We start from the raw sequence: 10,940 nt of genomic DNA, 5'->3' as shown, positions 1-10,940 counted from the left end.
AGTATGGAAAAAATATTATTTGAAAATTATGAAAATGGAAATCGCAGCAAAATCCGAACCACTTCCTGAATCAGTCATGTGGTACAGCCGGGCAGCGAGGCTTCGGACGTCATAATTTTCAGCGGACACGCCCCCTCCCTACTCGACTCACGCTTCGAAGCCTCGATACGAAACGTCACATCACTAATAAACACTAATTCAACACGACGGACGGAGCGAGAAAGCACGTAAACCAGGGGTCTCAGACTCGCGGCCCGGGGGCCAACTGCAGCCCTCGGAAGGATTTTTTGCGGCCCTCCACTTAATTCCAAAGAATAATGTCAGTGCGGCCCGCGGTAGATGTACGCACAATCCCACCCCCCTACCGCGGACTGCACTGACAGATAAAGCTGCAGTCGGTGCCCATGCAGATTTACAACAACAGATATTGATGCATCTTACATCCCAAAACTCAACTTACAGCAGTCGTGAAGCAACGAGCCTAAGTGGATCTGTTAATACGAGTACACGTGCACATACGGCGTTTTTTTTTTTTCATGCAATCGCTATTTATCGAATACTCAATGCGGCCCAGCCTCACTCAGACTTTATGTAATGTGGTCCCCAGGTAATTTGAGTTTGAGACCCCTGACGTAAAGGGTATTGATCCCGGTGTTGTATCCACTCTAACGGCAGAGGAGCGAAGACGATTTGACCAGAAATTGGTCATAAGCATCGACGGACGCCAAATCACCCTTTTCAACCCCTACAAAAGCGTGGACCAAACTAGGGATGGGCATTTGATGAAATTTTCTTAATTGATCGTCGGAAGAATTAACGATCGATTATCGATTAATTATTAACGTTTTTATATTAAAATGATCATCATTATTATTACTATCTGCATTACTAATCTGCATAAATAAATTCAACTTTACGACACATAAACTGTAACGACTCTAGAGCCACATCAATCCGTTTGACATTATGTGTTTAATGAGGTTTTGTGCAACTCTCACAGAAACGAAACTTAAAACCGCATCGCTAATTTGCATAAACTAAGCGAAGATAAAACTACAGCTCTTGTGTCGCTGATGCTGTCAATTTCTGTCGGATTAAAAGACATGACTCAGTGGAATACAGGTTAGTGTGACCATATTTGCGTTTGTCAAAACCAGGACACCGTACAGGGGGAGGGAGGTGGAGACTCGTCATCAACATTGCGCGACTCTCACCTGGTAAAACTTTGTGCAAAAATAATGAAATATCAATATATCGTATGGTTTAATGTGATGATACAGTATTGATAGCGTGGACTGCTGTATCGATATATTGCCAGTTTTATTTTTTGGTGCACTACACCACTACACAGTTTTGTTGTTTGTTCAGAGGACGGAAACTTGTTTATGTGACACATTTGACATTTTCAGTTTTGATGATTAAAAAGGACATTTTTTCATAATAATTTATATAAGAAGTGATTTAACAAAGACTTTTAGTATCACAGCCATGATTTAGCCTTTATTTTTTATTAATCATATTGAATCGTTTTTAAATATAATAATAATAATGCATCAGTTTTATATAGCACTTTTCTGGACACTCAAAGACGCTTTACAGAGCATTATTCATTCACTCCATACCCGGTGGTGGTAAACTACTACTGTACCTACAGCTGCCCTGGGGCAGACTGACGGAAGCGAAGCTGCCAATCTGTGCCATCACCACCATCACACACACACACCACTTTCATACTAGGCAATGAGGGTGAAGTGCCTTGCCTAAGGACACAACAACAGTTCATGAACCAATCTGAATACAGACCACTGTAAATGATAACCTGTAGACTGAGTGGTGCATGTTCATAGACAAACTCTAGGTACATTTATGCATACATAAATGTACAAAGCATAAAGAAGATAATAAGAAAGTATAACAGGAAATATGGAATACATTTTTTCATAATATTATTTATTTTGAGCAGAAGGGACTGTGTCCCTCGGCTGGCCTGGGAACGTCTCAGGATCCCCTCGGAAGAGCTGGAGGAAGTGTGTGTGGAGAGGGAAGTCTGCCTCAGCGACCCAGCCCCGGATTGATTGCAAGAAAAAATCATTCTCATTGTAAAAGAACAATATTGTAATAATGTAATAAATTGTGATGTGTAAGTATAAGCAGGAGTCATCACCAATCAGTCATATAGTTTTTTGTTTTTTTGTTGGTTTGTTTTTTTGTTGCTCTAAACATTTTGGTTTATTCCTTGTTTTATAGGCCCTTTCAAAATCAAAACATGAAGGCCATTTCTTTCTTTGAGTCTAAATCAAATCTTTTGCCACATAACTCAAAGAACATGCCCTATATGTACATTTTTACATCAAGAAATATAAGTCAATATAAGTATGACATCAGTTGTTAAATATATTTATCACACATAGATATTCCGTCAGTCTCCTCCAGGGCATTTGGTGTACAATGGAGTGTGAAGTGAATGAACAATGAACTGTAAAGCGCTTTTGGTGTCTCGGAAGGTGCTATGTAAATGCAATGATTAATTAATGAATTAGCGAATTAATATAAGCTTTATATTGATGTTATGAGAAGTTAATGAAGCAACAAGCAGGCAGTGTGTCTCGAAGCGTCTCTGCTCACAAGAAGCAAAGTCACAGTCAATGAAAGTTTCACATACAGGTGTTATTCTTTAGTTCAATATTTTCCATGTTCGGATTCATCACTATTAATCTGTTCAACTGATGTTTTTGTAGTTGTGTGCCTCTTGGACTGAAAAAGAAAGGGATTCATCTCAAGGTCCTGCAAAAATAACGGTAAACACTAAATCAACCTCTGGCAGATGTGTGTTCTGCCAGAGGTTGATTTATTTCTACGGGCTGATGTTGTTAAAATGAACTGTAAATGCTGCGTCCTGTCATTTCAAACCTGGGCATCTGTGTCATCATGGAGTTTTGTGAGTACAACATTGGCTAGAGTGCATTTTACATATATTTTATATTAAACACACATGACTCGATCAACTATAAGCATTATTGATAATTTGCTTAGCTTTCTACCATTTGTGGATCTGTTTTTGTGTCCTATTCACTCACACCACATTTGCTTATTCTGTACAGATTTATGTAATTTTGTGGTTTCATCTATTTAGCCCTGGGGCTGGGTTTGTCCTTGTGTAAAAGTACACAAGTTAATAAATTGTGCAAGTTTTTAGACTATACATTTCTGGTGATGCTTTGATAATAGTGCTTAACTCACTACTGGTGTACAGCCCAATACATTTTATTTAATATTAATGTTAATAAATATAATATTATAAAAAGGTAGTTAAAGGTAATTCAGTATTACAACGCAATAAAGAAAAACACAATGCGATGTCCGGTAGTGCTGACAATCATGCTTTATTAAATCAATAATGACAAAAACTCAGGGAGGCAGCAGAAAAGAGTCAATGCTATATAACTAAGATCAATTACACCATAGAGCAGGGCAGCGCGTAAGAATTTCCTGTGCTGGTCCTTTGTGGCACAGCTGATGCTGACAGCTGTGATTCAGGTGCTTAGCGGTGCCCAGCTCCACTGACAGGTGATTTTCTATAAACTAACACACAAACACACAGCAGACCTCCGAGAGACAGCTCAGGCTCTGCAAACAAGCACAGGACTGCTCCACTACTAAATGATTGGCCAGGTTGATGGATCATGGGAGCTTCTGCATGTGGTCGTTTGCCAGAAGCTGAGCACAAAACAAAACACTTGCTCAGGGAGTGCAGGCCGCTTGCACTGTGAGCGTGTCATAAAAATGGCAGTATGACATAATCAGTCAGAGAGTGAGATCCAGTTGTCCTGCTTACATGAGGGTAAATGCAAACAGCACTCAGGATCTCACAGTCTTAGCTCACTGCTCTTATTAGCAGAATTGGTTTTGTCTTGGATTGAGGTAACTTCAACAGGGAGCCTCTCTACCTGTTGAGGCAATCTTAGACTTCAACTTATCGTTGAGGCACAGTGTTTAGTTTCTCAGTTTAACAGGGTATTCGTTCCATGCGAAACTTTCTCCTGTTAAACCACATTCAGTTTCATACAGTTTCAGTTAATATTATGATTGTCATAAATTACATTGCATACATTCCCATAACCGTTAACTTCGGCTATATACATTATGTACATGTCACAGAAAAAAGGATCAAAACTCCTAAGTCCAATATGGCACATTTATAACAACTTTAGACTTAAGTCTAGTTTGGCATAAATTAAAGTCAAGTTTGGTACAAAAATATTTTATATTTACAAGAAGAGAAATTCAGGTCTAATATTATTTGATTAATTAATAAATAAAAAGGCATGAAAGGCGGGACAAGGGACAAACTTTTTTTTTTTACGCTGATCGAATACTAATGTGAACAGTTGCTGTGTCTGAGCCAAGCTCATTGGACAGTTTGAGGGTGTAGGTTCCAGCATCTTCCTCTTTCACCCCAGTGATGATAAGTGTGGTCAAGTCTTCTGAGGTGTCAATGTGGAAACGTCCTCCAGCGGTAACTTCAATGGTTTTTCCACCACGTGACCACTCTATGTGTTTGGCATCTCCAGTGAAAGCACAGGCAACTGTCAAAACTTTGCCGGGCTCAATGCTGATGTCTTCTGGCAGAGCTTCAATCCTAGGAGGACCACCTGTAAACACAGCACATACTTATTAGGATGTATATTCTTTTTTGTGTTCTTTATTTTATCTGTTTTAAGTTTTGCTTAGTAAATTATTTTAAGTCAATTAATTGTCTTACCAATTGATCTGAACATGGACCCTTCCATGTGAGATGCAATTTCTGAAAGACTACTGGAGCTCATGGCATATGACTCTGAAGCCATGGAGGACATGCTGGACATCGACATTGTTTCAAACTTCATCTCTGCTGCCATGCTGCTGAAGGCACTGGACTCCATCATAGAGGACATCATGGACTGCTGAGTGGAAGAGAAGGACGATGACTCTTCCACCATGTGAACTTCTTTTTTCATCATCATTGCTGATGAAGATGCCTCTTTATGACTCACTGTCATGGACCCTGTGGTGAAACAGAAGGATATTTAAAACCAGTTTTTATATAACACTGTAATTTCTACATACATTCTTTTGACAGAAATTCTTACCTTTTAGTGCCACTTGCTGCTGCTCTCTGTAAGCTGTGACTTTCATAAGTATAGACTGGAACACTTGCCCAGTAAAGGAGAAGCTAGATTTGGACACTCCTCCATCTGATATCATTTCACAAATGTACTCTCCTTGGTCACTCTCCGACAGGTCGTGGATGAGAAGGCTACAGGAACCCTCAGAGTAGTGCAATGCAAAGCGGCTGCTCTGGGAAATCTTCCTTCCGTTGACATACCAAACCACCTCCTTGACACTGCTCTCACATGTGCAGGACATTTTCACTGAGCCTTCACAGGCTACTGCTGCTACCTGGCTCAGGACTTTAGGTGGTGCTTTTACAGTGGGAGGAGACATAACCCTCTTGGGGGACATGATAGGAGGAGGAGACTTCATTCTTGGTGGTGACTTAATTCCCTCTGGCTCTGGGGATTTCAGGGCTCTAGGGGATTTAATGCCAGGTGGCTCTGGTGACTTCAGTGCCCTTGGAGACTTGATTCCAGTTGGTGATTTTATTCCACTGGGTTCCGGTGACTTGACACCAAATGGTTTCTTGACTCCAACAGGCTCAGGGGACTTCACTCCACGTGGAGACTTGATTCCCTCAGGTTCAGGTGATTTGACTCTTTCTGGGGACTTGATTCCTGGTGGAGACTTGATACCCGGTTCTGGGGACTTGATTCCTGGTGGAGACTTGATACCCGGTTCTGGGGACTTGATTCCTGGTGGAGACTTGATACCCGGTTCTGGGGACTTGATTCCTGGTGGAGACTTGATACCCGGTTCTGGGGACTTGATACCCGGTTCTGGGGACTTGACACCCCTGGGGGATTTGATTCCCTCAGGTTCAGGTGATTTGACAGTGGCTGGCTCAGGGGACTTTACACTTGGAACAGGAGAGGTCACAGTTGGTTCAGGTGACTTCGCAGCAGGAGATTTGACTGCTGGCTCTGGGGACTTTACACTGGGTTCAGGGGATTTCACAGATGGAACAGGAGACGTGACTGTAGGCTCAGGTGACTTGACACTAGGAGTTGGTGATTTCACAGATGGTTCTGGTGACTTGACAGCCTTAACCTCAACCTTGGGAGGTGGTCTGTGGATTGTCAAAGTGAAGTGAGCCTCCTGGCGGCCAGCTGAGTTCTCAACCACAACTGTGTACCTGCCCTCCTCTGCAGATGTCACAGAGGTAATTTCCAGAGTAGATTTGTACTGCGTGGAAGTGATACGGACACGTTGAGAGGAAGTTAGTGTTCTAGTCTCATGTATCCACGTCACAGTTGGCGCTGGTTCCCCATCAATGTCACAGTAGAATTTGGCTGTTTCTCCTTCAGAAATGGTCAAAGACTGGGGTTTGGTAAGAATCCTTGCAGGAAGGGAAGGCTTGACTTTTTCCTCGATTGCAACAGTAGTCTTGGCTTTAACTTCAGCTGTTTTCTCTGCATGCTTTGCAGTCAATGCAACCTTCTCAGATGAATATGAAGACCCAGATGACAAATATTCTGTTGATGCATATTTAACAGATGACTCATATCTCTCTGCAGATGAGTATCTCTCAGATGAGGCTGCATATCTTTCATGAGTATATTTGGTTTTGGTTTCTTCCACAGCAACGTGGCTTTCTGCTGCATAACCAGACTTGAAGTGACTTATGTGATAATGGTCAATTTTAGAAGCTTCTGGTACATACCCTTTGATGGAGTCTTCATCTCTGCGACGAGAGGTGAATGTTGTGTAGCCACCACCAGAAACATCCAGGGTTGCATAGTCAGATGCTTCTCCCTTGGAGTTTGTGCATACACAGCGGTATGTACCACTGTCCTCTTCTTGACAGTTGAGGATAATAATAGACAAAACTCCACTCATGTTAGAAAAGATATATTTCTCACTGCTTTCTGAGATTGCAACACCATTGTGGAACCATTGTACCTCAGCTTCTGGTTTAGATTGGATGTTCAGAGTAAATTTAGTGTCTTGGCCAATGGGAACACGATGAGAGCGCATTCTGACAGTTACTCTAGGCACATGATCAAGACTGAATGGAGTCTGGCTAACCACCTGGAATTTCCTCTCTGATTTCAGAGCAGCTTTCCTTGCCTCATAGCGAGACATGATGTCAAAGCGGGCTGATCGTTCAAATCTAGACGAGGAGCGGGAGGATCTCTCTGCAGATTTGACTGGACTTGGAGAACGGGGTCGGGTTCTCTCAGGAGTGGGTGAACGCCTTTCTACCTGAGCTACCTCAATATCAGCTGGAGGTCTTGTACGTGGTTTGACAAGCTCTGACACAGGACGCATCAGCTCAATATATGTTGGTGACAATGATCTTCTCCTTCTCATGAATTGTTCAACTGTAGTACGTTTTTTCTTTGTCTCAGTAACCTCAACACCCTCATGCCTCACTTCTTGTCTTCTCTCTTCATGTCTTTCATAACGAACTGGACTATGAACAGGAGAGGCAGAGAATCCGAGCTCAAGTTCATCCTCAAGCATCATTTTTTCCTCCTCAGCCCTCTTCATTGAAATGTAATCCTCCACCTGCATCATGGCCTCTTCATCACTTAGGTCTCCCAGAGATCTTCTTCTAGACTGGAAGGAGACCTCAGATTCAGGAGATGGTGAACGGCGTGCAGGTCTCACTGTCTCCAAATCATCAAGTGTCAGTTTGGGAATACGCCATCTTGGTCTGTACTGGTCAGTTATTCTTGGAAGAGGCATTACATAGAATTGCTCCCATCTGGACAAACGGATGCGGCGCTGTCTTCTCTGCACAATCCTTTCTGTTCTCTCTGGAATTTCATATTGGTCTCTGATCTTCCTGTACCATTTCATCTCAGACAAAGGCATAAATTGCTTGATGCCTTTGTCCTCATCAAGAGCTTTTGGATCGTGAACCACAGGCTCAGGGATTTCATATGGCATAAAGATTCTTCTCTCCTCCTCCAATTTCTTGGTCTCTGACTTTACTACAGTAATGTCAAATTCTCCCTCAACATTCTTGGTGCTTACAGCAGGCTTGTACATCTCTGCAGCAAATTTAAGGGCTTCTTGGGCAGCTGGGTTGAAAGCTACAAGTTCCTCTGTAGCTGCAATATGCTGAGCCATCTTATTTGTCTTTTCAATCTGTTTCTGAATATGCCTCATCTTTTCCTGTTCACTCTTGTACTCACGTCTTGTGTAAGTAAGACGGTCAACCTTGAGGGTAGCCTGGCAGCTGGCAGATCCGGCAGAATTGGTTGCAGTGACCTTGTACACACCAGAGTCTTCAAGAAGAGTTTCTCTGACATGCAGGACATAGTAGTCCACATCCTCTTCAATAACAACAACCTTAGAGCTCTGCTGTAGTGGCTTACCATCCTTCTCCCATTTTAATGCGGGAGTGGGTATTCCTGTAACTCTGAGCTCAAAGCGGACACTGTCACCCTCAACACACTCAGTGTTAGCCAGCAGACGTTTGAACATGGGTCTCATGGTCTCTTCCACAACGGGATGAGGTGTCACAGTGAGAGAAGCTTTGCAACTGTCTTCACCAAACTTGTTGTGTGCCATAACAGTGTATTCACCATCGTCAGTCTTATCCAAGTTATGGATCACCAACTGATAAAGACCTTTATCACTGATGAAAGTGTACTTGCTGTCATCATCACCTGGTTTGATCCTCTCGCCATTCTTCAGCCATGTTACATGAGGTTCAGGATGTACAGTAATTGTAACACCAAAGCGAACATCTTCACCAATGAAGGCCGTGCGGTTGTAGAGTGGTAGTGTGAACTCAGGTGGTCTCTGCAGAAGTTTTGTCTTGTCAACTCTCTTCCTGAGTTTCCTGACAGTGCGGCTGAGGTAGTACTCTTTGATGCTTCTCACTGACTCAACAAAGAGCTCTCCATAAGCACTATCCTCTCCGTCATCACTAACCACCTTGCATCTGTATACACCATCATCACACTCCTCAATGTCCTTAACATATATACTGGCAAAGCCATTGCTGTAAGTGATCTCATATTTGGGACTTGGGTGCAGCTGGCGGTTACCGAAGAACCATGAAACTTGAGTGCTCTTGTCAAAGTTGGTGAAACTGCAAGTAAATCTTACATGACCACCTTCTTCTGCTGATGCATGCATAACTGGACCAGCACGCAGGCCGTGGTACTCCGTGCCAATCTTGACTTTACCAACAGCCAGTCCTCTCTGGTTTTTGAAGGCACCACCATAGGCAATACGAGCTGCTGATACAATATAATCAGTCTTCTTAGACAGAGATTGGTAGTAACGTCTGTGTTTCAGAGTCCTGATTGCCTTGTTGCTGATATTCTCCAGCTTCATCTTCAGCCAGGGGTGTTCCAAAGCCTCATGAGCAGTCATACGGAGTTTCATGTCCTTGACTAAAAGTCTGTCTACAAAGTCTATAGCCTCTAGACTAATGTCCTTGAATGCTTCACTGTCAAACACATACTCACAATTTGTTATATTTTCAATCATTTTTGTTACTGATTCAGCTGCAAATGGATTGAGGCCACTGAGTAGGACATAGGCCATTACACCAACAGACCACATGTCTGTGGCAGTGGTGATGAGGTCATGGCGGTGGACCTCAGGAGCACAGTACTCAGGTGCAGAGAACAACATTCTGATGTTTTCTCCTGGGACCAGCAGTCTGGACTGACCCATTTCAATAATCTTGATGTTGGTGCTTCTTTTTGTTGTGTAGACAATGTTGTCAGGACGTATGTCAAAGTGGCCAAAGTTGTTGGCATGCATAAATTTGAGGGCAGAGCACACCTGTCTCAGGTAACGAACAATCTCTTGCTCTGACAACTCAAAGTTGCCAATGCCAAGGCGCTCAAAGATATCCACACCAGAAATGAACTCATAGATCAAAATGATCTCTTCCATGCTCTCAAAGTATTCATGCAGGTAAATTACATTTTTGTGTCTCGCTATATTAAGGGCCTCAATTTCTCTGAGAACTAACTCACGGTCTGTGCCTTTGACCTTAATGAACTTAGCCATGAAGGTCTTCTTTGTTGCAATCTCCACACATCTGTAGACAGCACCGAACTGACAGCGTGCAAGTTCTTCAGCAATGGTGTATTTGGAGGACAGTTCCTTCACCTTGTAGAATGGAGCCTCCTCTTTGACAATTTCTCGTGCTTCATCTACCTCTTCATCATAGTTCCTGATAACACATTTGTCTTCCTTTGTGGTAATGGGTTCAGTTGGGGCACATGGTGGACTTAAGCCAAACTCATTCTCAGCAATTACCCGGAACTGGTATTTGGTCTTTCCAAAGATATTAATAATAGTGATTGTGCAGTCAGATGTTTGTCCAGCACGGATCCATCTTTCACCATTAGCGGGACACTTCTCAATGATATAATTGATAATATCGCTTCCCCCATCATTTGCAGGAGGTTCCCAGGTGAGGGTAATTGAATCTCGACTAATATCGCTGACAATAAGTGCTTTTGGTGCTTCAGGAATATCAGCTACACAGACTTCAATGGTTTGCTTGTCAGTGCCAAATCTGTTCTTAGCAGTAATAATGTAGTAGCCAGTATCCTTGCTTCTAACACCCTTTTGGAAGACTAGGGAAGTAAAAGATCTGGTAGTGATGACTTGATGGTATGGAGAATTTGAAAGAATTTCTTGACCCTTCTGCCAAGTAACTGCAGGTTCAGGCTTTCCTGAGATGGGAATCTTGATAGTAATGTGTTCTCCACGGGCAGCATGGACTGCTCCCATTCCTTGAAGCTCCAGTGGCAGGTGGATCTTAGCAGGAACTAAAAAAAAAAAAAAAAAAAAGAATTAATATA

At 42.6% G+C, this 10,940-nt stretch overlaps 1 protein-coding gene across 1 annotated transcript in view; it reads right to left on the bottom strand.

The window, feature by feature from the left end:
* Nucleotides 1-3,364: 3,364 nt before the first annotated feature.
* Nucleotides 3,365-10,940, bottom strand: part of ttn.2 (titin, tandem duplicate 2) — a 206,363-nt gene continuing 198,787 nt past the window's right edge. Inside the window, 3 exon segments of the mRNA XM_055148379.1 lie at nt 3,365-4,652; nt 4,763-5,044; nt 5,130-10,907. Coding sequence (XP_055004354.1) covers nt 4,360-4,652; nt 4,763-5,044; nt 5,130-10,907 — 6,353 coding nt within the window. The 3' untranslated portion in view covers nt 3,365-4,359.

This window comes from Boleophthalmus pectinirostris, unplaced genomic scaffold, assembly GCF_026225935.1.
Source record: "Boleophthalmus pectinirostris isolate CB_2022bp ecotype Guang Dong unplaced genomic scaffold, ASM2622593v1 HiC_scaffold_1, whole genome shotgun sequence".
NCBI classification, from domain to species: Eukaryota; Metazoa; Chordata; class Actinopteri; order Gobiiformes; family Gobiidae; genus Boleophthalmus; species Boleophthalmus pectinirostris.
The sequence above is the reverse complement of the archived record's forward strand: the minus strand, read 5'-3'. Positions and strand labels throughout refer to the sequence as shown.